General features: G+C 49.5%; 1 protein-coding gene across 1 annotated transcript in view; it reads left to right on the forward strand.

Moving 5' to 3' along the window:
- Positions 1-27,642, forward strand: part of LOC144111009 (phospholipid-transporting ATPase ABCA3-like) — a 103,635-nt gene that overhangs the window by 57,588 nt on the left and 18,405 nt on the right. The window contains exons 19-30 of the mRNA XM_077644092.1: positions 423-560; positions 1,869-2,127; positions 3,966-4,154; positions 4,598-4,782; positions 8,222-8,347; positions 13,063-13,180; positions 15,680-15,834; positions 17,316-17,471; positions 21,760-21,990; positions 23,895-24,139; positions 26,577-26,701; positions 27,182-27,489. Of these exons, the coding sequence (XP_077500218.1) occupies positions 423-560; positions 1,869-2,127; positions 3,966-4,154; positions 4,598-4,782; positions 8,222-8,347; positions 13,063-13,180; positions 15,680-15,834; positions 17,316-17,471; positions 21,760-21,990; positions 23,895-24,139; positions 26,577-26,701; positions 27,182-27,489 (2,235 nt within the window). The remainder of the gene's footprint in view (positions 1-422; positions 561-1,868; positions 2,128-3,965; positions 4,155-4,597; positions 4,783-8,221; positions 8,348-13,062; positions 13,181-15,679; positions 15,835-17,315; positions 17,472-21,759; positions 21,991-23,894; positions 24,140-26,576; positions 26,702-27,181; positions 27,490-27,642) is intronic.

The following is a 27,642-nucleotide window of genomic DNA, read 5'->3' on the forward strand; positions in this document are numbered from 1 at the left end:
TTTGCTACGCAAGACGCGACCAGATTTATCTCGATTGATCGCATCCAGACGGAGCCGGTTCTACGTTGTTCCTGAATGTTGTCGTGACTTTGCATGCTTTATCTAGAAAGGTCGCTATCAGCTTTAAACTGAGTACGGCCGAGAGCGGCGGGGATTCTGTTCGACGACCGCCGAGCACGCTTGTTGCTACGCCGCCGCCGAGTGATTCAATCCGCTAGCTGTGGGCTCAAGTCAGTCCAACTAAAGTGTTCTGTTCAGACGCCATTTTAGCTGTCTTTCTGCTCTCCGGATTGCAGTCACTGCTTTGTGGCAGTGTTGTTTCGCACAGGTTTGATGCAGTCTTAGGAGCGCTTGCATGGTTTTATTTCCTCAACTTGTCGGGAAGGTCCGTCGATCACTTCTCACAGGACGTCTGTGCGCAGGTTGAGCTTCAGCGGTTCCCGTACCCGAGTCTCTACCCGGAGGACTTCGGGACCACGTACGCCCGCGTGGTCATCCGCTTCGCCATCGCCTTCTGGCTTCCCTTCACGCTCTTCGTCGTCCAGATCGTCGACGAAAGGGTGCGTTCACATCGGCGACCTACAAGGCGCAGTACGCGATTCTGGCTTTACCGCTATTCATAAATATCTTGACATGCAAGAGTTAGCAGGTTTAGACACCAAAATTCGGTCGCGTGTTTTTTTCTTTGTACTGATGCGTATGACATTACTCTGTATGTATCGCCACCTGGTGTTCGCCTTCAACCAGGCGGGGGTCTCACTCCGGCAGCGTGAATGCTCCATTTTAGGCTACGTTAGCGCGACCATTCTGCGCATTTTGTAGTGGGAGCGTGCGCGTCGACGTCGCCGCGGCCGCGCACCCGCGCCACCGTCGGAGCCGCCGCGCGTGACGTCACCCTGAAGAATAGTTGTGCGCATGCGCCGATACCATGGTAACCAGAGAGACCCCGCGCTTCGTCGCCGCCTCGCCGCACGCCGCTGTATCACCCGAACCGCGCGTCGCATGCGCAGCATTGCGTATAAAAGGCGGAGATATAATGGGTGACTGTATCACAACGTTTGCCATGTATGCAGAGAGGGAGAGTCCAGCCGCTGCTAAACGGCGGTATAGACAAGTGAAGATTAACTCTTCCGATCCTGAGGTCGCCTGGCACTTGGCTACTCAACAAGAGAGAATGAGCGTAATATGGCGAACAGAGCAGCTGAGACACCAGAACTGAGGGAGGAAAGGCTTGCCATGCAAACGGCGATGCCAAACTGCCGAGCGTAATAGACGGCGTATAGCCGCTGAGATGAAGCCCAATGTCTCTCAATGCAAACATACAGTGACCACAACAAGCTCAGCCAGGGAAACTTACCTCTTGCTGCGTATATCCTGGCATGGCCGAGCTAAGCCACTGCCATTTTTTTCTTGTTCAAGCATCCCATTGTAGACATCATTCGAAAGCTTAATGCACACTCTGTTAATCGATGCACACTACTGTTGTGTAGGTGCATTATCAGTTGCACAATAGGTGGTATTACTAGATGATTAAGTCTGTAGTTTCGTTGGTGCAACCTACTTCAGAGAACAGTTACGAAGACAATACTTCACTTAAAACAGTTTCGTTTGGCCTGTGTTTAAAAATGTGTATATCTAGTATCGGTATTTTTATCATTTGGAGTGGACAGTACGCTAGTGCAGTGGGAAGTTTGATCAACTTATCTTCTTTAGTTCGTTTCTAATTGTCTTTCCAATTTGAAGATTTCCGTAATACTGTCTCACGATCTTGCCAATGACTGAGGACCAAAAGCTGAAAGTGACTTTACAAGTCACGGCCGCAGGTCGCCCCAAAGCTGACCGTATACCTGCAATGGTGCGCTCCGCAGGTGAGCGGCATGCGGGAGCTGATGCGCGCGTACGGCGTCGGAGACACGCTTTACTGGCTGTCCCATTACCTGAGCTTGCTGACCACGGTGGCCCTAATGGGCGCCTTCTCGCTGGTCGTGCTGTACGGCGCACTCGGTGACAGCTCCGGCAACCGGTTCATCGCGGCCACCAACCCGGCGCTAGTCTACCTGGTGATCCTGTGCTTTGGGAGCGCTCTTGCTGTGCACGCCATGTTTCTCTCGCTAATGTTCGACAGCAGTGAGTGCATACGCTCGCTTGACAGTGATTGGTATAGTGTGTGGGTTCGTGTGTGGTTGTTACATGCTTCGCTAGAGGGGGCTACAATTCGTCATCATACTGTTACTTCCACGCCCAAGAAAAATTAAACAAAATGTCGCAGTCAGTGGGAACCCATTGATGGCTAAACATAAAGCAGGCACGTATATAAGGTTGGTTGCTTCCACGCCAGTTGGCGCCATATCCTCTGTGAGCCTACTATACGTGCTCGGCTGCAATTCCTCCAGATTCTCGGGTGTTCTGGTACCGCGGCCGCGTTAAAGCACGATGGTGGCGTCACCTGCCGCGCATATACGATTGCACCTTTTCTTGTCCTAGTTCAGAGCTGAAGAGAGTCAGGTCACTGTACACTCAGTCACCTAAGTAAAGCTTACAGGACGAGTATAGTGGGCAGTAGCTTCTGAAACCTTCTTCGTGGACTCGAGGAACTGGTGGGATTGAAAACATTCCGTGATGTCGTTCGAACGTCTCGAACGGGCTTACTGTCATCTAATTTCAAATGCCCTGTCACAGGAGGGAGACGTTAAATGAATACGTGCATTAAAAACTCACAAACGAAATGAGGGAAGTCGTACAACGCAGTTTCGGAAGATATGTCGAGTTACGCAAGAAAAGGCGAGCAATGTGCTGCACAGAAAACACGAGGCCAAGGCTCCACATTTCACAGTGCGGTGGGGCTTCCGTGTCAATCTTTCTGCAGTGTTTTGATCTGCGAATAGTACTATTAGTAGTGGTTTCTTTCTGCAAAAAAAAAAACGGAGTGGAAGCAAAAGTTATGGCCAGCCGCGGCAATTACTGTCTAATATCATACAAGCTGCGACCGGCGGAAATAAAGGGAGAGGAAGAAGACAGCAAGAAGTACAGAGGGGAGTGATTGCGAGAAATTACGGGAGATTTTTTTTGAGGTAGGAGAGGTGTCGAGCCCAATTATAACGGCCGCCGCCGTGGTAGGAGGGATTCGGAGGGGCTTCGCCGATGCGCTTCGCATAACATTTGCCCTCCTCCACATAAGTGAGAGCCTTAGCCCCACCAACGCGCCCACTATCCGCTATACGCGAGTTAAAACGACATGAATGACCATAAGGCGCCCATTGAATGCCTTACCTGCACGACATTCGTATCGGCCGACCGGTGAACTTGGAAGTGACGCACTAAAAGGTAACAGCGACGGTGATGCCATTGGCTCACGGCTAAATCTATCTATTCGCGCGAAAGTATTTTAGACGTGCGGTGCTATACCATCGTTTTATACTGGGCGCGGATACGCATACGTCGTCAAGACCTCTGTCCATTTATTCTACAGTGAAAGCTGTTTATGGGACGCCTTACGCGGGCTGCAGACGCGAGCCTCGTTCAGAGTGGGTCAGGGAAGACGGGCGAGGTTGAGGATGAAAGCTGCGGGGGGGAGGTGGACTTAACTCTCAGTGCCGTAGCGCTCGACTTTTCTATCAGATTCTGGGGAGGGAAAGCACAGTGCAAGACTGGAAAGAAACACCCTGCGCTAGCGCGCTCGACTCTCCCGACCTGTAGAGGCGGGTGAAGATTAAAAGCGATGTGACATGAGAGGGGAAAGTGGTGTCCGAGCCTTCATTCTAGCAAAGGTGGCATTCGTAAATGTCACAGCAAACCACAAAATGTATAGCTGTCGCTGCGTTTAGTGCATTATGCTGCATAGCGCAAATGTCATTTTTGTTATGCGTTTAGTGATTGCTTCTTCTTTCGAAGAACCTTAGCTGTAGTTACTGACAAGATTTTAGCCTCAGCCTTTGCTTGAAAAAGCCTCTACCTCTCGCCCGCAGCTCGCCTGGCCGGTCTGCTGTCCTCTGTGCACTGGTTCCTGAGTCTGATGCTGCCGTACGTGTTTTTGCAAAACCCGTACGGCTTCGGCTACTACCTCACGCCCAGACTGAGCAAACTGCTCACGTCCGTTCTTCCGGGCATGTTCCTCCACTGGTGCTGGATGGTTATCGAGCGCCTGGAGAGATTCCGTGAGTGCCTCAGCTGTGCCAATACCCCCTCGTCATGCCTGCTTTTGGTACGCGGCTTGTCAGTTGCTCTACACAGTTGCTTTATACCCTTAGCACTTTCCCGAAAGATGACCGGTATTTCCTTGCCTGCGATAGCCAGAAAGAAACCACTTCTGAATCTAGAGATTTCCGGCTTTTTAACGGATCCTTTGGTGCTAAGACCTGACCCAACCTCCGAGTGACGCCGTAGGGGAGGCTGCGAATTAGGTTGGCTACATGGGCTTCTCAGAAACATATCGATACGTCAGTGGACGAGGTTTTTGTTTTTCATTCCGCCCGTGTTGAAATGTGGCCGGCATCGAAACTGAAACCTGGTTGCTGAGCAGGAGAACGCCACCAAGCCACCGCGTACCACATCAGTGTCGAGCACCTGCATCGCCTCTCTGGCGCGGTGTACCTCGCAGGTTACGGGGGCGGACTGGACAACTTCGCCAGCGTGGAACTGACGCCGGACAACGTCACCATTGCCCAGCTGATCATTGTGAGCACCACGTCTAGCCTGGTTATCATGTTCTTCACCTGGTACATCGACAATGTGACCACCTGCAATGGGACCAAAGTGGCCAGGTCGTACACCTTCCTGTTCGAGGTGCGCCACCACTGACTAATATGAATAATGAACGACCCCTCGTTAAGCGAGTGACCTCAGAAATATAGCCCAGCATCTGTTTAGAAGATAGTGCGCGCGTGTCTTTGTGTTTTTGTCCTTGATTGGGCCATATTTTTTAAAGCCAAAGCTTCACTACTCCCCTGCGTAGCTTCTTCGCCGTGTGCGCGAATTTGACCTTGAACCGAAGAGAAAGCACGTGACAGCTGTGACGTCACTCAGCCGCCGCCGAAACCGAGCGCTGGCTTCTGTTAATAGTGTTCATTGGCTTTGGCAGCGTTCTAGGCTTCGATGATTTTGAGGAAAGGAAGGGCGCATAACTGGCTCCCTGGGTCAGTGGACGTCTCAATCGCGCTTTGAGGTACGTGGCGGTGGTGAGAGAGAGATGTGGGCTGCATGCATTAGCGCTGACAACGCTTTGGCAGACACGCGTTCATTGCGTGACCAACCTCTCGCGATCTACCATTAATTTAACTGCCACTTGCCAGGGCGGTATGGTGCGCGTGCTGCCTATCAGGTGTGCGGAACGCACTCAACGTTACAGATGCCAAGCCGCGTCTACTTGCCCGATCCACCACTGCTTTCGATGTCTAACCAGGTTCAGCAGTAGTTTAACCGCAGCTAATTTTTAAGTCGTTGCAGCAGCGCAGTTGTATGTATTAAGCATAAAGGACTCCGTGCGTTCTGACTCGCTGAAACACTTCGTGAATTTTCTTTCCACTCAGGGAAGAAGTGAGAGCGACAACTCTGTGCCTTTCTGTGGCATCGCCTCCTTGTGCTTGTCCGAACAACTCATTGGTCGCACCATTTGCGAAACTTGCCTCGGTGCCCACCCCGCCGCGGTGGCTCAGTGGTTAGGGCGCTCGACTACTGATCCGGAGTTCCCGGGTTCGAACCCGACAGCGGCGGCTGCGTTTTTATGGAGGAAAAACACTAAGGCGCCCGTGTGCTGTGCGATGTCAGCGCACGTTAAAGATCCCCAGGTGGTCGAAATTATTCCGGAGCCCTCCACTACGGCACCCCTTTCTTCCTTTCTTCTTGCACTCCCTCCTTTATCCCTTCCCTTACGGCGCGGTTCAGGTGTCCAACGATATATGAGACAGATACTGCGCCATTTCCTTTCCCCAAAAAACCAATTATTATTCCCTCGGGGCCCAAGTATCTCTGTTCGAACCCGACCGCGATGGCAGCGTTTCGATGAAAACAAAACGCAAATAAGGCGCCCGTGTGTTGTGCGATGTCAGTGCACGTTAAATATAATTGGTTTTGGGGGAAAGGAAATGGCGCAGTATCTGTCTCATATATCGTTGGACACCTGAACCGCGCCGTAAGAGAAGGGATAAAGGAGGGAGTGAAAGAAGAAAGGAAGAAAGAGGTGCCGCAGTGGAGGGCTCTGGAATAATTTCGACCACCTGGGGATCTTTAACGTGCATTGACATCGCACAGAACACGGGCGCCTTAGCGTTTTTCCTCATAAAAACGCAACCACCGCGGTCGGGTACGAACCCGAGAACTCCGGATCAGTAGCCGAGCGCCTTAACCACTGAGCCACCGCGGCGGGTTCGTTAAAGATCCCCAAGTGGTCGAAATTATTCCGGAGCCGTCCACTACGGCACCTTTTTCTTCCTCCACTCCCTCCTTTATGTCTTCCCTTAAGGTGCGGTTCAGGTGTACGCCGATATGAGACAGATGCTGCCCCATTTCCTTTCCCCAAAAACCAATTTTCCAATTTTTCCAAGTATCTCAGAATCCGGCAGCTGTATATGGTACATAATATAGAAGTTATCCGACCGTCACATCAAGTGGCACGGGTACGAACAACTCGATGCTGCCATGGCTTATTCAAACGGTAGTTGTGGCGAACAAGTTGCAGAGCGATTTTAAAGGCTGAATGCGCAGCTTTTAGGAGGTGCTTGAGGATTTTAACCCCTCGAAATTGGCGTCAAGGCACGCCGGCATTCTGTTTAGGAGGTTCGCCACCATGCTTAAAAAATAGAATTTTATTTTGAGCTTGTTGTCTTGCATAACACGCTGAGGCAGCGCGAATAAAAGAGGAGGAACACATGAACAGACATGACAGGCGTTAAATCTACCAGCAACAATATTGTTGAAAGCAAATAGCATTTATATACCAGCCGTGACCCAAGCAACCGTCCTGTCTTCGCCCTTCTTCGTCCCGTCCTTATGCTACGTTTTTGTTTATATGTGTGTGACAAAATGAATAACAAAAGAGACAAGGGTGGCCAAACTAGAAAGACATCCTTCGAGCGGACCTGGTCATCACGAGTGCGCAAACACGTCCTGCAATAAATCTGCAGTAATTTCAGCGCCTCTCCTGTCGGTTCTTTCGTGTTTGCCCCCCATCTATTCCCGCTGCCTCTTCCCGCTGTGTTTAAAGAACTCGTTGCTGCGTGAAGTTGCGACGTCACCGAGTTCACACTTTTGGGATGATAGGAACACGCTCCTGGTCACAAAGGTCATGTGAGGTTATGATACCCCAGATGTTTTGACTACTGAAATTGACGACGTCGTAAACCGGGCAAAACATCTTTAATTGACTGGTGATTGTCTGACTTGTTGAAGGAACTCTGTGTATTATGAGGGCTTGGACATGGACTGGCCTGTTTAATGAAGCGAAGGGAGGGAGCTTGTGTTGTCGGTGAAAGTACCGTTAGCACTTCACTGCTAGGGAGTAGGCAGGAAAGCCTGAAATCTGGGGGAACCCCCGTGTCAGTTGTGGGTTGTTTATTTATTTTATTTTCCCTAAAGCCCCAGAACTGGGCATTACATAGGGGGGGGGGGGGGATGTATCAAAGAAGCAGCAACTGATAACAAATGATATAAAATTTACAGCATGCAAAGGTGAGTTAACATTTTGGCCTGCCAAGCGGGAGACGTTTGACTGGATATGTCGCCCATAAAAACTGCAGCATAAAGTCATTTCCTGCAGGAAGTGCTGCGCTTTACATAAGAAGAGAAATTCCACATGTTTCTTTAAGCGTTGCCGATCTTTGCACGGATGACATTGAGGTAGCGGCTGTGAGAATACAGCTCGGCTCTCGAAGCAGCAACTGATAACAAATGATATAAAATTTACAGCATGCAAAGGTGAGTTAACATTTTGAAATAAGAGAAGTTTTAGGAACTGTAAAAACGCTTCGGTGCACAAAACAAGCTCAGACATTCTTCAGCATAGCACAGGAACAACAGAACATAAGCAAAACGCATCCACATGTCAGCATCCACATCCGCATTTACTCAGCATCCACATGTACGCTGTACAGCAATAGTGAGTAAATTACTCCACAATTTGAATTTATTCCACCTTGGGGGCTTTCCCTAAACACAATGGTCTAGCCCTCGTTTCCGCACAAACCGCGCCCGGCGTTGGATTACCCATGTTGCGCGTTTTCACCAACAGGGCCCTTACTGGAGCCCGCCCTCCAGCAAGGACACGCCACCGGCCGCCGTGAACATCAAGTGCAAGAACTACGAGGCGGAACCGGAGAACGCTGTGCCCATAGTGTCCGTCAACGGCGTGTCAAAGGTACGCGACCAAGAAAGCGGGAAAGGGCACTAAAGCTCACTTGGGGCCAACCGTTTTTCCGAATCGCGGAATACTCCAGGCTTCTGAGGGAAGGACCTTGTAACCATAGGCTGTGCGAAGGTGGCTGCTAAAGAGCACAAAATACGTGCTTCATTGAAAAATACACTACCTTCGGGGCAGCCTGTGAACGCATCGGGCGGATATCGTGATTAGCTGGACGCGCCTGCGGGATAGGCGGCAGAGTTTGAAATTGACTTGACTTTGACCTGTTTTGTGGCTGCCAAACAAGACCAATCGCTTTTCCAGTTGTCACGCTTACTTGTTGAGCAACAAATGCGTCTATGAGGATTGTAGAAAAACCAGGGGGCCGGTTATCTGATCTATTTTTTCTTAGTCTTCGTACATTACAATGGAACACTTTTGTACAATGTGAACAATCCTGAGTGATCCCCTTCGTAACAGTTTGACTGCACTGCGGCATAGGGGAATTCCGAAGCTGGCACAAAAGGCTTTTGCGTGCGCCGTGACGCAAACAACTGGACACATGTCGAATGCGTTGCACTGCTGTGCGTGTAATAATAATAATAATAATAATAATAATAATAATAATAATAATAATAATAATAATAATAATAATAATTAGTTTTTGGGGAAAGGAAATGGCGCAGTATCTTTCTCATATATCGTTGGACACCTGAACTGCGCCGTAAGGGAAGGGATAAAGGAGGGAGTGAAAGAAGAGAACCATCCACAGGTTGAAAATGCGCGTTGTCATTTATGGAGGAAAAACGCTAAGGCGCCCGTGTGCTGTGCGATGTCAGTGCACGTTAAAGATCCCCAGGTGGTCGAAATTATTCCGGAGCCCTCTTCTTCTTCTTCTTCTTCTTCTCCTCAAGTAATATGGCACATACCCACGTGGGGGGATTGGCCAAGGTATAGGGTAGAATGCCAATGAAGCATTTGCGCGGGGAAGGAAACGTCAGAAGACTGAATCAAGATAAAAAAAAATTGGGAAAAATAAAATGAATTCAAGAGGTATGAGTCATCCGGAATAGAATCAATCTAGCCTTTTTGGAGATGCGAAAGAATTTTGTGTATAGCTAACAGGATAATCGATTAGTTGCACTTATGTAATCGTGAAGGTAGCCGCATACACTGCTTAACGGGAATCCCTGGGCACTCGCACCGAACGATAGAAGAACTGTAAGAGACAGAGGCAGTCCTAGTCTCGAAAGAGGAACCTCCAGATATTGCTTTCTCTGAACCGCGAACCGCCGGCAAGAGAGGAGAAAATGATCGATTGATTCAACTTGCCCACATGATACACAAAGGTTTGTCGCAGCGAACCCGCACCTGCATAAGTACAAGTTTAAGTGAGGGATTCTACATCGCAGGAGCGTCATGGACACTTCACAAAGCCTTGACTTACACCACCGGATATTCCATGGGTACTTTAGGTGTTGAAAGTCCACGGTATTCAGCAACGGATCACTCAAAGTGGCTGAAATATGTTGGAACCACTGGAAACGTGAAGCTGCTAACAGAATGAGGTGAGGGACGGGATATATTACAGGTGCGCTGAGAGCTGACCTTGCCAATAAATCAGCCACCTCGTTAAAATAGACGCCTGAATGCCCAGGTACCCAGACCAAACGGATCTCGCGCACTGTGCTCGGAACAAAAAACCTAAGTGAACGAGTCAAGAAAGATTTTTCCGAATTTTGGAGAGAGACAATAACTGAAAGGCAGTCTGTGAGAATAAGAACCCGTGCGACATGTCTGGGAATTTTGAGAAGAGCCAAACCAATGGCCAAAAACTCTGCGAAGAATATAGGAGTATAATCAGGGATACGAACGGAGTAGCTCCAATCTAGATCCTGCGAATATATGCCAATCGCCGCCTTCTCACAGCTGCCGGAGGCATCAGTGGAGAGAACAGTATGATGTGGAAAATTCTGTAGGTGTTCAGAAAGAAGACCATTTAGGGTATGTGCGGGCATATGCTTCGCATGGGACGGGAAAATAAAGTCGTAATAGAAGACGGGATCAGCCTGCGTGTCAGCAACTCGTTGCAAGGAGATCAGATCAACCTGAAGCGGAGCTAACAGATTCTGCGTGAACCTAACTTGCGGAAGCTGATAACGTGGCCAGTGATTAGTCAAAAAAAGGTGTGGTTGGGATACAAAAATTGGAACACTAACGCCTGGGGCCGGGTCAAAAGACTTGAGGAAAGTACGCACTGTTAGAAGTTGGAAGCGCGAATAGAGGTTGGGGATACGCGCTTCCAGATAAAGGACAGCGTTGGAAGCTGATTTTGGGAGCCCGAGGCATAGCCGTAGGGCACGTCTTTCCAGTAAGGCTAATGGCTGCAGCTTGTAGTTCGCGCTACCAGAGAACAAGGGGCAACCAAATTCCAGAATCGGTCTCATATAAGCCTTATAGAGCAACAGTAGCGTGTCACGACGCATGCCAAACTTTTTATTGCCAACTCGGGTCAAACGGCCCAGTGCACGTTCCCCTTTAATAACATTATTCTTAATATGGTGTCGCCAGTCCAAATTTTGGTCATAAGTAACACCTAGGTATTTAACCGACTCCACCTGCGGAATTGGAGTGGAGCGGTAGGCTAGCGAGATGTACATAGGAGCGTCGGGTGGAAATACCAGCACGCCGCATTTGCTGACATTAAGTGATAAATTGATTTGGTCCAACCAGACTTCAAGAGCATTCAGATATGCCTGCAAATACCCGTAGAGCACATGAATATCATTTGCTGATGCGAAAAAAGCTATATCATCTGCGTATACATAAACTGTAACGTTAGGATGAATGGGGATGTCCCGAACTAATATGTTGAAAAGCAGCGGAGAAAGAACAGAGCCTTGTGGCACACCTCTTGATTGACCATAGGTATTAGAACAAAAAGATCCGTCTGTACAGAAGAAAAATCTATCTTTTAGAAATTCACAAATCCAGGCGTAGAGGTAATGCGGTGGTTGTAGTTGAGCAAGCTTGTTAATGAGGACTGTGTGCTCCACGCTGTCATAGGCCTTCGCAACGTCAAGCGTCACCAAGGCCGAAACTTCTCTCTGGCGCATTGAGAGTCGTATTCGGCTCTCGAGATCCACATGCGCGGACCATATGGAACAACCGCGACGAAAGCCAATCTGTGCGGGGCTGAGGCCGTTAATATGATGAACATGCTTTGTGAGGCGACTGTGTACTACTCTTTCTATTAGCTTTACTAAATTTGAGGTTAAAGCAATCGGCCGAATATTGTCTAATTGAAATCCATTGTCTGCATTTTTTAAAAGTAAAATTATTTTCGCAATTTTCCAACTGTGAGGAATCCAAGAGGTTTCCAATGACGCATTTACAATATCTAGAAGGTGAGTTGGAAAGTCGTGCGCTAAAATCTTTAACATGCCCACAGTAATCCCGTCAGATCCCGGAGCAGCAGAGTGCATCGAGGAAACAATTTGCAGGAGCTCCGACACGTCGACCTCAGGATAGGCCGAGCTGGGGGTGAGAGTGTGCAAAGGTTCTGCTTTCTGTACCTGGAAACGTAAGGCCAGCCCCTGCGCGATGCGTTCAAGGTTTTGCTTAGCCTCCTGCGGAGACATTACCATTGACCTTATGCGATTGGAGGCCGGAGAGCTGTTATTCTGCGCCATGAATCTATAGAGAGCCTTCTTATTCTGGGGTTTTGAGAGATACGTGTTTAAATTTTGATTATAATCCTCCTTTGCCTTTTTAACAGTTCGTTTGAAACATGCAGAGAAGAACTTATAATTTATCCAATTAGCTGGGCTCTGATTATAGGAAAGGCTTTTCCAGGCTGCTTTTCTACGACGATAAGCTTTCTCGCACTCCTCCGTCCACCAAGGAGACGGCTGTCTGGCAGGAGCAGTAGTGCACACCGAGAATACAGAACTCTCAGCAGCATCTTGCAGAAAGGTAATTGTCCGCTGAGCTCTTTGTGCTCGACCTGAGCTAACTATGGAGGGGAGTGAGGCAGATATCAATTTTTTGTACATAATGTGGTTTAGAAATTTCATGGTTGCACCACCTTTTCTGATAGGCGAGGATATAATAGAAAAGGTTATTGGAAAGTGGTCACTAGATGTACCTGATTCTTCAGTTGACCATGCAGATACGCCAACCCCACGAGATGCTAATGTTAAATCTATGATTGAACGGGATCCTCCACGCATAAAGGTTACTGCTCCGGAATTACAGCAGCGCACTGCATTCATTGACATCCAGGACCACAGAAGCTGGCCGCAGGAGTCAGAGCGACTATCCCAGGCACTGTGGTGCGAATTAAAATCTCCTGCGATGACTGTGCTGTTTGCGCCGCTCAGTAAGGTGTCCAAACAGTCTGTCCTGTGAACACCGATTGGGAAGTAGACGTTAGCAATAGTGACTTTGGCGCACTGTGGAAGGGAGATTTCAACCGCCAACAACTCACAGTCAGGGCGCATAACTGTCTGCGAGATGGATGCCCGGTGACATATTTTCGTAGAGATCATAGTTATTAACCGGAGCCCTCCACTACGGCACCTCTTCTTCCTTTCTTCTTTCACTCCCTCCTTTATCCCTTCCCTTACGGCGCGGTTCAGGTGTCCAACGATATATGAGACAGATACTGCGCCATTTCCTTTCCCCCAAAAACCAATAATTGATGACAATGATGCTCGTTTGTTTCCACGCAGAGGTATGGAAACTACGCGATCCTCAACGACATCAGCCTCAACATATTCAACAAGCAGATCACCGTGCTGCTGGCGCCGCCCGAAACCGGGAAAACAACCGTGATGAAGCTCATAGCAGGTGAGGCTGTGCCGGTCTTTATGAAGCATTGTGCAGTCCTCTCACTAAGGTGTGTATACAGGGATATACAGGAGTAAAGAGGATACAGGAGTTTACAGGACTGCCTCTAACTCAGCTACGTCAGCATACTGCTTGTTGCCGTTGGCCTCACCTGGCTGCAGAACCTTCGGCGATTACTTTAGGCAAAAAAAAAACTAAGGGGTCTGATCGGGCGGATGAAAGTTGCTCGACAATAGACCGAAACGCCGGCCTGCCAAAGTGGCGATTTTCTTAAGCCCCCTCGGAAGCATTTCACCCCAGGGACTGTGCCGGAGGAAAGTTTGTGCCAGTTACAAGCCTGTGGGCACCGGATTAAACCCACCACCTTCCACCTACAAGGCTGACTCTGAAACCCATAGGCCGTCGAGGTTAACGATGCGGTGTGAAGAGCGCCAGCGCGAATCTGAGTCCGTGCGAAAAGCCTGTTTCTGAAGCTCTCCGTGGGAGGCGCATCTGGATTCGTGCTTTAACGTTTTAACATTGGCCCACAGTATTCCTAAACAGTGTTCAAAGCGGAGGGGGATCTCCGGCGGTAGTACTAAACTACGTCAATTTTATGTTCGTGACCACGGAAAGTCTGAACTAGTATACAGGCTTTTCCAAGAGTGTAGAAGTTAAGGGTCATGCTTTGTGCCTTGCTGTGCATAATAATAATAATAATTTGTTTTGGGGGAAAGGAAATGGCGCAGTATCTGTCTCATATATCGCTGGACAACTGAACCGCGCCGTAAGGGAAGGAAGGGGTAAAGGAGGGAGTGAAAGAAGAAAGGAAGAGAGGTGTGCCGTAGTGGAGGGCTCCAGAATAATTTCGACCACCTGGATATTTTAACGTGCACTGACATCGCACAGCACGCGGGCGCCTTAGCGTTTTGCCTCCATAAAAACGCAGCCGCCGCGGTCGGGTTCGAACCCGGGAATGCCGGATCAGAAGCCGAGCGCGATCTAACCACTGAGCCACCGCGGCGGGTGCTGTGCATCGCCGGCAGTCAAAATCTCGACGATGGGAGAAACTCTCGACCGCAGACGCAAGAAAGTGAAGACTTCCAGGATGCTAACAGCCCCACAACATGCCTTAAAGGGAACTCTTGGTCGCCGCTGTGGCTCAGTGGTCAAGGCACTCGTCTACTGAGCCGGAGTACGCGGGTTCGAACCCGACCATGGCGGCCGCGTTTCGATGGAGGTGAAACCCAAAAGTCACCCGTACGCTGTGCGATGCCAGTGCAGGCTAAAAACCCCAGGTGGTCGAAATTATTGCGGAGACCTCCAGGCATCTCTTTCTTCCTTTCTTCTCTCACTCCCTCCTTTATCCCTTCTCTTACTGCGCGGTTCGGGTGTCCACCGATATATGCGCGACAGTTACTGCGTCATTTCCTTTCCTCAAAACCATTTTTTTTCAAGGGAAAACGAGGTGAAGTAGGTCTGTATTGATACATTGCTGCGTTCAGATAAGTCTCCTGTCACTGAAAACGGGGGCTCCTTTTTTTAGCGAGGATAGAGCAAAAACATTGAAATACTGGTCCTATATCGCCACCACCGGCCATTTTTAAAGTACGGAAACTGGAGTGACGTCAATCCAATTTTTAGCGCGCTGATTTCTGAGTTTAGGTTACGCTGTCATTCGCTTCCAAACGTTCATCACGGGGTTCCTTTCGGTCTTGACGTCAAGAGTTTGAATCAAGTTCCGAAAAACTGTTATATTTTTAAATTCAATTTTATCAGCAATAAATGCGTCTCTTGCTGTCGGACAAACGTCCACGAATAGGCATATGTTCTATTTTTACAAGAAAAAGTGAGTTATTCGTAACGTCCCCTTAAGATACATTTTGCTGACCTTAACGCTAGTGTACTGCGCAACTAAGACGCCCACGTGGACAATAAACTAAGCTGACTAGCATTAGTAGACGTCATGACTAACGTAACGAGTTAAGACCAAAGTATCGGAAAACCAACTTCCAAGGTCCGCTCCTAATTTCTCAGAAATTAAAACTCCTTTTGTTGCCGAAAAAAACTCACAGGACGTTTACGACTGTGTAACGCGATGTTCAGCGATAGCTGTTTAGGCATGTAGTTTTGGGGATATATTCCTGGCGCACTAATGCAGTGGTCGCGTGATGCACCCCTGCACTGGCAGGCGGCTGTTTAAAACAGAGGTCTATGAGACCCAGGTTGACCGAGATATAAGTTGAGTGCACTGACCGGCGCATCTGGTGGTTGCTGGCGCACCCACCGGTTACGCCGACGACGGCGGATGACTATGACGAGAAAGCCAGAGACGGGCGCCTAACAGCTATCGCTGTAAAAACGTCAAGAGAGTCAAGAAAGACCAAGCTGTCTCATTTTACTCGAGAGAAAAGCCCGATGAAGCTGTTCTGAGTGGGCCTTAAGGAACCATGAACGATGTGCTATGTAGTCTTGTTATTGTGTAGACGTCCGCTGAATTTATATCCTAACATTCACCAGGCTCCCTCGAGCCGGATGAAGGCTTCATCACCGTGGGGCCGTTCGACGTCACCGAGAACGCTGACGAAGCCAGGAGATTGATCTCTTACTCCCCCAGCGACACCGTTCTGTTCGGCGACCTCACGGTAGAGGAACACCTCACCTTCTTCGGGACGGTGGGTGTTTCGTTCTTGTTCACTGCTTGTAGCCGTCCTCCACACTTGAGCATCGTAGTTCAATGAATCCTTAGGGAATACGCATTCTTCAGGATCAGTACCTAGGCGTTCATTGTTCATGGCGTTGATGCACTACTTACGCGTTGACTGAGCGCTGTGCTAGCATGCTGGTTCATGATTTATTGGCAGTAGACATGTCAGCATGATCTAAACCAAGAAACAAGAGATAAGTGTTCAAAACTTTTACAACACTTACTGTTTTTGGGTTTAAATCGAGCTGGCGTATTTATTGCGCATATATATCATGCTCGTCAAATGTTTAGAGGAATCTCCCAAGGTGGAGTAGATTTGTAATGAGGGAGTAATTACTCATCGGCATCGACCCTAGCGCAGTCATACGGCTACAAAGGAAAGCTATACAGCTTTCTCGGAAACTTTGCAGTTAAAGAAAAATTCGTCCTGGTCCGGGGCTCGAACCCGGGACCACCGCTTCACCGGAGCAGTCGCTCTAACAATTGTGCTAACCGGGACGCAAGCTTATAGTAGGGCGAGAACGAATTGATCAACAATTTGAAGTGGAAACAGTGTTCGTCAAATTTTTAGGGGAATCCTCCAAGGTGGAGTAGAACACTGTTCCTACTTCGAGCTATTCAATTCGCTCTCGCCCTACCATAATCTAGCCGTCCTGGTTTGCCCAGTTGGTAGAGCGAATGCTCCGGTGGAGCGGTGGTCCCGGGTTCGAACCTTGGATGAGGACGAACTTCTCTTTAACTACGAAGATTCTGAGAAGGATGTATAGCTTTCCTTTGTAGCCGTATGCCTGCGCTTGGGTGGATGCCAATGAGTAATTACTCCCCTGTTATAGATCATGCTCTAGCCACCATAGCCAAACAATCAATCAAAGTTGAATAAAGTGGCTCTCCACTCAACGTTATTGTGTGGCACCGACGATAAAAGTTTGACCAAGCTCTTCGAAGCCGTACAGGCTTGTTCGGAAGCCGTGAGTGTTTACGGCCGCGTTGCTCGTCTCAGCTTTTCGCTGAACAAACCAAGACAAACTGTCGCTTGCGGCCCCTGTAAGGCGAGCTTCATGCTCTCATATTCCTTTTTGTAGTTAGTTGCGTGATGCAGTGCAACTCCATAATCACCCTCTTAATCCTCTTATTTGCCCGTTCTTGTGCATATACGTGTCGATTCAAAGCGTCTTTTGGCTACGTGGCAGAATCTCCTTAATTTAATTGACCAAATGGTTCGTCGGTAGGGCGATGTTGAGTCGTGCCAACAAGTATGCAAATGGGCGCCACCGCCTAGAGGTCGTTGGAGCTGATGTCAAGCTGCGAATGTGGTTTTTCAGTCAGTTTTTTTAACGCGCGCAATAAGCTTGTTGGGTGATTGATAGATTGATTGATTGGTTAAGGGCGCATCTTCTGACGGTATCGGTAACAGATGCACGGCTTGTGCGGCGTGCTCTCCGCGTGCAGGCCAAGGGCATACCCATGCCCAAGGTGCGCCGGGACGTGAGCCGCATCATACGAGACACCGGGCTGGTTAGGTACCGCTCCTGGCGTGTCGACGATCTCACCGAGGCCCGGCAGCGACTGCTCAGCGCCGCCATCGCTGTGATGCCCTACGCAGATGTGAGCGAGGGGCCGGACCTCCCAGTGTTTACACTCTAAACAGAAAGGAGTGAGCTGTCCTCAAGCGCACCCTCTTTTATACAAAGAAGTACGCTGCAGGACAGCTTACTTCCTTTTTACTCCCATGTAGACGTATTCATGTTTAGAGTGTATACCGCGGTCTGATGCACCGGTTTGAAACCGCCGCCGTCCCTCTCGTGACTGCTCGGGCAACACCCGTATGACTTGTTACATCGCCAGATACTCAGCCGCCGGCAAGCAGACGCAGGCACAGCTGGCGGAGAATGAACATTTATTCTGGCAGCGCAGGTCAAGCATAGGTGAAAAAGGGGGTCCAAGAGAGAGAACATAAACGACTATCGCGCGAGCCATCGATAGGAACAAAAAAGGAGGAAGGGGAAGGGGGGCGCTCGACGTGAAAGATGTGCTTTTCGCAACACTTAAAAATGAGACCGCTGCACTGGCTTGCGGTAGATCGCCGTAGTACTTGTGCAGGTGAAGACTGTGGCACTGTTGTGACGCAACTGTCGCGGGGGCTCTGGCGATAACGACCTCTTGAGGATGCAGCACTTCGGAACCTGTGGCTGAAGAAAGTGACGATTGTCCAGGGAGCGTGGATAGATCAGTCTCGGGCGCAGTTTGTAAGCCGGGTAGGGTTGGTGACTGAGATTCATGTCGACGGCGCATATACTTGGTCCACGTGGCGTCCCACCAACGAAGTAGGAGTTTGGACCGTTACCGTGCGGTCGGGATCCCGACGTCGACTTCAACCGCACCGTAGCTCCGCACGTACAGGCTGCTTTCCATGGGAACCATCCACTCATCCGACTCCTGCGGTGAATCTGCAACTGCCAACTGCCGGAGGAATACGTGTCCAAGCGAGACCGCAACTGGTACCCCAACATTAACTCTGGCGGCGGTTTTCCCATCTTCCGGGGCGTCCTCCTCTAGTTGAAAAAGAACCTGACAAGGTTGGCTTCTAAATTTTCCTCAGTCATCTTTCGAGTGTCTTAATCGTACCGACTGCTCTTTCTGCAGCTCCATTAGACTGCGGGTGAAAAGGGGCTCTGATCCGCAGGTGCACTATGTTGTTCTTAGCCGCGAAAGTAGCGAACTCCTGGCTAGAGGAGTGCGTACCGCTATCGGAGACAATGGTGAACGGAACGCCAAATCTGCCGAACATTGTCCGTGGGCAGCTGGTCATGCGAGCCGTTGTCGCAGCTTTGACTGGCACGGCTTCAGTCCATTTCGTGTGTGGATCCACTAGCTGCCACTAAAATCATCTCTCCTGCTATCGGTCCGGCAAAATCGATTCGAATCTGCGAACATTTTTTCCTGCGTTTGTGGCCAGCTGATGGGTGGTGCTGCAGTCGGCATCGGCATGTTTTAGACGTAGTTCGGACAGCGGGCTGACAACTCTTCAATGTCACGGTCTAGTCGAGGCCACCAAAATTTCGACCTTGCTACTGACTTCATTCCCGACGAGCCTTGCTGGTTATCGTGCAATAGCTTTAGAAGCCGGTCCTGAGCTGTTCCGGGTACGACTACGCGATGCCCTCAATAAGCAAGACCGTGGGCTACAGATAGCTCTAGCTTACAGTAAAAAAAAAACGGCCGTATAACCTCCAGATGTTTTCGCGCTTTTGGACCAGCCAATTAGTATACTGGGTGCCCCAGCCAGGGTTTAAATATAAGCAGAGACAACGCGACCAAATGCATGCTGCTGGCTATTGTAAGGAGCAAGTCTCGCATTTGGTCCCGTTGTCTTAGAGTGCCGCGGCATATTTTTAAACCATGGCTTAATTAGCTGGGACACCCTTGACCGCACGTATAGTGCGGTGTCAGTGGCCGATAGCTGCTGCAGCTCCTGTATTGTGACCAGAGCGTCGTCGAAGTTATCGAGAGCAAGGACATATTTCGGTGGCTCACCTATTTCATCCGTCTCCGTAGACCACAGTGGCAGTCTGCTGAGGGCGCCTGAGTTGAGCTGTTGTTTTACCGGCGCGTAGTGCAGCTTATAGCGGTAGCCTCTTAAGTACGACGCCCAGCGTTGGATACGCGCTGCAGCCAGGGGTGGTGTCGGACGGTCAGGCCGTAGCAGACTCTGGAGTGACTGGTCACGAGGGTAAACTCCCGCCCTAGAAGGTAATCACCGAACTTTGTGAAGCCAAACACCAGAGCAAGGGCCTCGCTCTCTCTCTCTCTCTCCAGCTGTGAATAGTTATTTTCAGCCGCTGACAGAGTACGGAACAACTCTCGTTTGGCTAGTTGGTTCATAATTCACAAAAAAATCGGCGCGAAATACGGGGGCAAAAGAGAAACACACACGACAGGACCAGCGCCAACTTACAACTGAATTTTATTTCGTGTCAAACCTGCCTTTTTGTAGCGTAACATCCCTGTAATCACGCATTCGCAGTCACGAAGCCAACACACGCAGTACAACAGATCACTGAAAGATATCTAATACATGAAGCACGATAAGTAACCACGTAACATATTTTATCATTGCCATACAGAAGAAAAAAACTCAAACGTCAAGAAAAATATAACAAACAGCTCTACACCAGCATGAAAATCAAACGAACATGACCAAGCAATCCCTTAACAACCGAAAACGATACAACCGCACGAGGAGTGATACCAGATGACCAACAAGAAACGTGGAAAAAAGGTGAAGAATGAAGGTTTGAGACGAAAGGCGAAAGGCGTGATGAGTGCAAAAACCTTTAGCAACCGGAACCGATCAACAGCAACCATATGAATGATATCCGCTCACCTACAAGAAGCATGAAACAAAATTGAAAAACAAGCTCGGACAAAAGTCGGCGTCAAAGGCAGAAAATGCGAACAGGAATCCGCGCAAACAACGGCACATCGTTAAAAAGAATAGCACGCAATGCCCAAGGGAGTACGCAACAAAACGAAGAACCTACAAAAATCTACCAAAGTGAACTCCTCCCCTTCATTTAAAGATACGGACATATCCTGAATAACTGGCAGGGGGTGCTGCTATATTGCACAGACTGGGTTAAGGGTAGCCTTGAAGTCGCCACAAATTCTGATTGTTGCGTCCTTTTTAAGTATTGGCACGAAGGAAGTCGCCCAGTCCGAATGTGTGACGGGCGACAGTACGCCAATATATAGAGACCAGCCGGTCCAGCTCTTGCGATACCTTGTCGCTTAGAGCGTAGATCTTGCCTTACAGAATTTGGGCACTGCTCCAGGCCTCAGCTCCAATCTTGCATCGCTACACTGCAAAAAAAAAAATCTATAAGCAACTCCTGATGCGGACGGCTGTGTATCCTGGTGAGGAAGAATAACATAAACATGCATGGACATCCCTGTTCTAGGGTTGCGACAGGTATACAGAATGAAACGGCAGAGATTAGAGGGACAAGGTAGATAGCACGGGCCAGTTGGGTAAAGCCAGGACTACCGGCGGTATCGCAGAGCAGGTTCACAAACAGACAGTATAGAAGGCCACAAACATCTTTTTAGCTTCAGTTCCATTGAACTCGCAGTTTATAAGCAGCGAACGAATCAATACAAGTACAGGCTGCGGAAGAACAAAACTGAATAAACTTAGTTCGATGCATTTTGCGTTGTAAAAAAAGAGGAGCGACCAATACCCTTCCGTCTAAAGTCCTTTGTCTTTCTAGCAATGAACTGTTTTCCTCCACACACTGTTATTCACTGTGCACTACCGTGAAGTACACTGTATTGGTATTTCAGTTTCAGTATTCGCGTATTGCTGGAATTGACGATTGGGTCTGTGGAAGAACAAAGTCCGCTATGGTTCGCGCCTTGCGACACCTGATTCGAAGGGGCATTAAGTAATGGTTTTGTCCATTATTGTTACACGGTCGGAGATACTGGCACTGACGTATTCTTGATATCGATAACACTGTCACAGTGCTAATATTAAGGGAGTAATTACTGGATTCCACCCAAGCGCAGCCATACGGCTACAGGGGAAAGCTATACATCCTTCTCAGAAACTTCGCAGTTAAAGAAAGATTCGTCCTGGTCCGGGGTTCGAACCCGGGACCACCGCTTCACCGGAGCAGTCGTTCTACCAACTGAGCTAACCGGGACGGCAAGCTTATCGTAGGGCGAGATCGAATTGATCTATAACTCGAAGTGGGAACAGTGTTGGTCAAGCTTTCCTTTGTAGCCGTATGGCTGCGCTTGGGTGGATGGCAATGAGTAATTACTCCCTTATAACCAATTTACTCCACCTTGGGGGATTCCCCTAACCATTTGGCCACCAACGCTGATATTACAGGTGCAGCTGATACTGCTTGACGAGCCGACGCGCAACATGGACCCGCGCTCCCGGCGCGACCTGTGGGAGGTGCTGTTCAAGGTGCGCCGCTACCGGGGCGTCTTCCTCACCACCAGCGACTTCGCCGAGGCCGAGGCACTGGCCGACCGCATTGCCGTGCTCCACCGCGCCGAGCTGCTCTGCGTCGGCACGCCCGAGTACATCAAGAGCCAGTTCGGCATGGGATATCTGGTGGGTACAGGCTTGGTAGTACACTACACACAGGGTTTTGAGCGAAGCCCGCCTTGTGTGTGTGTGTGTGTGTGTGTGTGTGTGTGTGTGTGTGTGACACACACACACACACACACACAAAAACCACCTCATACCTCACAATAAACGTTATGTGTTATGTTATAACATTATAACGTTATAACGTTATAAATGTTATGTGTATATATGTGTATATGTGTGTGTATGTGTGTGTGTCACACACACACACACATATATACACATACATACACATATATACACATATACACATATATACACACATGCATGCATGCATACATACATACATACATACATACATACATACATACATACATACATACATACATACATACATACATACATACATACATACATACATACATACATACATACATACATACATACATACATACATACATACATAACGTTTATTGTGAGGTATGAGGGGGTTTTTGCGACATAGTACTACCCGTAATGACCCACTTTATAAAACGGGAATCATGTTACGCGCAGAACGCCGTTAATAACAGCCTCTCCGGTCACTCCACCGGCAGAAAACAGGAACCCGCCCCCGCCCAAACTTTCTCTTGGTAATGTTCAGACCAGACGTCCCTTACACCTACATTCTCCAGTTTCGCACTGCTATTTATAGAGCATGGATACTTACGGAGTCGTCCATCTTTCGAACTTAATAATTGTTGACATTTGCACTTTGTACGTGAGCTGATCTGCTTGAAAAGTGCTTCTCTTCTCGCTAACTTTGTAACGCCTAGCAAGTGCGTCTTGCATCGATAGTCTCATATCTACTCAACGGGTAGAGCAAACTTACCGCACTGCCTAGGTTTACCAGGTAGATAACTAGTACTGGACTGCTCGGTTCCCGGCTCGACCAGCGGCGCGTGGTATCGTTGGAGTTATAACACTTCACAGCTGCCCTGGTTCGAGTGAAACTCAAAGCCGCCGCGGTGGCTGAGTGGTTATGGCGCTCGGCTGCCGGCCCGAAATACGCTGGTTCGATCCCGGCCGCGGCGGCCGAATTTCGATGGAGGCGAAATTCTAGAGGCCCGTGTACTGTGCGATGTCAGTGCACGTTAAAGAACCCAAAGTGGTCAAAATTTCCGGAGCCCTTCACTACAGCGTCTCTCATAGCCTGAGTCGCTTTGGGACGTTAGAACCCCGTAAACCAAACCAAACCATCGAGTGAAACTCACTGCAAAAAAAAAAAAATCTAAGAGACACTTAGTAAGACAACTTACGTGCAGTAATGCGAAAGCATTAGGGCCTTCATTATGGCGTTAGCTGATGAGCCAGCGTCGTACATTGCGAGGGGAGTTCTCAGTAGGTGTCGCACGATGGCGCTGCGACACACCAAGCAAGAAGTCGTTACCGGAAACTTACTTTTTGTATTCTGCTAATTGCGACGTTTGTAATTTGTAAGCTCATAATTACTCATGTACGCTGATACAACTCTGCATTCACTAGACGCGCCTGTATTCATCTATAAACGTCGCGCGAGCGTGGCGCAGTGGAGTCATCCCCGTCTCGCACGCCGCAGGGCCGGGCTCGATTCCCGCCTAGATTGAAATTTTCTTCCTTAGTTTTCTTCAGTGACAGTTCGTGCCTTTTTGGATTTGCTAGGGGTTAGTGAAAGCGTCACACATCCCGTCCACGCCAGTCATGAGCCATGAAAGTCTTTCGCCTTAATAATTTGACCTCGTTCAGCGCTGTCCTATTCAAGATGCGTCATCGGAAACGTGCCACCCGTGGCAATCACCCCGACGTTACAATAGCGGATCGACGCCAACCGCGAAAGCGTGTGGCTTTAAAGGTGCGCCCTAGAACGGAACTGTACAGTCTAGGTGGTGTTTCAAATGCCTCCGCCGCAGCTCCAGCTGCAGAAGGACCCAAAGTACAAGGCGGCGGCCGTGGAAGCCCTGATCCGCAAACACGCGCCCCTCGCGGAGAAGACCGAGGATAATGCCACTAGCGTCGTTTTCCACCTGACCGGCAGCTCCGAGGCCCTCTCCAGCCTGGTGCGAGACGTCCTTATGGCACTCGAGAAGAGCAAGACCAGCAATGGCGTGGCCAGGATAGGCATCACGGTGACGGCTCTCGAGGACGTTCTGCAGGGGTGAGAACCTCATTGCAGCTATATGCCACGGGCACCAAGAACTATCTTGTCCCGTGAGCGATGGTTGAGAAGTTAGATATATTAGTATAGGGGCCATTGACCTGCGTCAGAGCATCTTCTGGGACCAACGTCGCAGTGTAGATGGATTAATATTTCCGGTAGCTGTTCATTGTGGAAAAAAAATTTGGAGGACGCTTAAGCTTCGTGTTTAAGAGTGAGACGCGACAGCGTGTTGCAGCGCTGCCAAGGAGTCCACGGAACGCCATCGCCCATTCGGCGTGACGCTTGGCCCGTTGGACAATTTAAAGAAAGGACGCCTGTATCACATATCTCGGTGTATACCCGAACCGGGCCGTAATGGAAGGAAATTGAAATGAACATTGGTTTTAAGGAAAGGAAATGACGCCTGTCTCAATTCTCGCTGGACATCTTCCCTTACGGCGCGGTTTAGGTGCCCACCGAGATGCGCCATTTTTCGTTCACGTCCATTTGCTGGGAATGGTGCCGAGAGCGCGCGTTTGCTGCGCTCACTTCTCTGCTTGGAACCAGAAGTACCGCGGCAAGGCACTCCGTGCACCTGCTGCGGAAGGTGACGAGAGCGTGCGGCTAGTGCGGCTGCAACCGCTCGTGACGCTGGCTGGATCCGGAAGACTCTCTCTCCGACTCCGCGAAGTTCTGCCTAGCCTTCGAGGTGGCGCTGCCGTCGCTGTTTCCTCTTCAACCATGAGGGACTCGGTGCTTTCCTGACGCACTATGGTGAAGATGGTCGGCCGCGTCGAAATGAAGGAGGGTGGGGGGCGGGGTGGAGGGAATGACGAGGAAAGAGCACGGGCCTGTCGACCGTCATCAAGGTGGTCACTATCACTGAGGCGTGCAGATAAAATACGGAGATGTGGAATGAAAGAGTAGGAAAGAAGAAAAAGGAAATAACTGTTATGAAACTTTCGTCACAGCCTGAAGTATAAGTGGTCGCTGTGCTTGGCCACGTGTGATTCTGAGCAGAGATTAAGTACGGTGTTGTGGTCCGTAAAGTACCGCTATCACGTAAAGTAGAAAAAGAACCAACGAACTGCATTGAGGCCAGGCATGACCGGGCAGCCCTCTGAACCGAAAAGTAAGCCATGAGGATTATGTCATGTGCATAGGAATGCGCAGAGAGACAACATAGATGACGCGATAAGGTAAAGGAGGCCAACAGATGCGCAAGTGTATTGTGGGCCATTTGAGCAGTACTGGCAGTCAGGAGTTCAGACCGCTAAGATGTCCGTGTGAGAAGCCTTTTAGGAGGTTTACAGTTCCGGTCATCGTTGCTAACAACACAGAGACTCAAGACAACTGGAACGATATCTAGGGTGTTTTTTTTTGCAAATTTTTGCAATGGTGAATGCTTTGAGCTGTGCTTATTCGAGCAGCTTATTGGGGTCAGATGTGGAGAAGCCAGTCACGAAATCCGCGAGATTGATTCGAGCAACGGTTATCAGCTGCGCGGATCCGCTGGCACAAAGGGTTGTAGTGTATTGATTCCACGTGATCACCAATTGACAGTCACGTCTCCGTGTTTTGTCATGCACAATATCTACACACATATTAAGCCCTTGAAAACTGTCGTATCAACAACTAATTCATGGTCCACTGATAAGCCCTTAAAAGCTACGGGTAGAAGCGAATTTAGCCGACACGTAAATTTTACCGATACAAGCGCCAAACGATGGGCGCAAATTCTGAAATACATTAGACCCAACTGCACACAGAAGCTCTATCTTTAGAGCATGTACAGCCTGCCATCACCCTTACACGGCCATCTGTGCAAATACGGTTTTAACACTTCCACTGCTTCGTGGGTCACTGGTGGTTCATGCTTGCTGTGCGACCACGAATACCGAGTTGCGCGATGAAGCCGTGGGGCAGCACACGTCGTCATTACCATGTGTTGGCGGTTCCAAGAATGGGTCTTCGCTGGTGACTGATTGATAGGCCACGCCGCACCTATATACATTAAAGGTGGATCCACCGGTGCACCACGACGCACTAAGATTAGGGCTCTGTATATATATCGGGAATAGCCACGCAGTGAGGACGCAGAAGAGGGTGAAAATCTCCCTTATAAAAATGGTCTATAGATAGTCTATTGACTTTTTATAGACACTATTGCCTTCCTATAGATATTTCTTTGTCTATTCATAGTCTATAGATGAGTCTACTAAAAGTCTGTGGCTATAAATCTTTAGATTGTCTATAGAGTGTCTGTAGCATTTTTATTGCCTATAGACTGTTCTCTAGGATTTGTCTATGGAGAGTCTATAGACTTTATAGGCAGAAGTCTATGACTGTCTAAAAATTTTTTGTAAATGATGGAACGTGCAATCACGACAGTGCGGAATTCTGCGTTGAAAACTCAGTGGCTCGTGGAACTCCTGAATTCTCGCCCGCATCGCAGCATCAGCGAGAGGCGCTCCACGCCGGCGGGTTCCCGAGAGGCCAGCATCTTTGAGCTGGCGAAAGCGGGCCCTGTCCGCAGCGCGGCGGCACTGAGCATCGTGGCTGGCGGGAACGCCTCGCCAGGTGAGTGACCTCCCCGCAGAGACCTCGTGAGATGGCGACGTACTACTCGTAGTTCAATGATCACATCGTTTTGGATTCATCGTCTTACTACGAAACTTCATCTGGGGTGCACAATCAGCCAGCTATCGCCCCTGAGCTGGCGTGATGCGCACATGAAAGGCAGCGTATGTTAATGGCTAACTGCTCTGTTAGTTATCAGCAATGAAACGAACAAATATAAAGCGAAATTCTAGAGGCCCATGTACTGTGCGATGTCAGTGCACGTTAAAGAACCCCAGGTGGTCGAAATTTCCGGCGCCCTTCACTACGGCGTCTCTCATAGCCTGAGTCGCTTTGGGACGTTAAACCCCCATAATACCAAAACCAAACATAAAGCTAGCTTAAGTGCTTTGATTAGGTTATCAGTGTTTAAATAGTTAACATATTGGGAAAGCGCATTCAATCGTTCAAATCCTCCTTTATAACGCGGTGCGGGTGCAGGGCGGGGCCAAGGCGGCGGGGAGGGCGCCCTGCGGGTGCTTCGCGACCGGAGCCGCGACGAGCCCAATTTGATGTCCACCTTGAACGGGCTCATCCACAAGCGGCTCCTTGACTGGACGCGCCTGATGGCGCTGCGTTCGACCCGCTGGCTTCTGCCCACCGCGCTGCTCCTGTTGGGCGGATACTGCGAGAGCACGCTGCTCGCCGACATCCCCAGCGTGCGCACGGCGCTCGTCTACGACGTCTCCAGCGTCGTGGGCGAGTCGGCCGTCGGCTTCTGCGGCGCCACCCCGCGCGGAAAGTTAGGGGTAAGCAAACGCGCGGCGGCGAGACGGATGCGCTTAGGCGGTTGTCTTCTGGGTCACTAGATGTCGCCAAATTGTGACCGGCTCCAAGGCATTAGTGATGCACCGAGCCCAAGGGTAAAGCTGCAGATTTTTGGAACTCTTTCCTCCGTACGT

Source organism: Amblyomma americanum, chromosome 11 (genome assembly GCF_052857255.1).
Source record: "Amblyomma americanum isolate KBUSLIRL-KWMA chromosome 11, ASM5285725v1, whole genome shotgun sequence".
Classification (NCBI taxonomy): domain Eukaryota; kingdom Metazoa; phylum Arthropoda; class Arachnida; order Ixodida; family Ixodidae; genus Amblyomma; species Amblyomma americanum.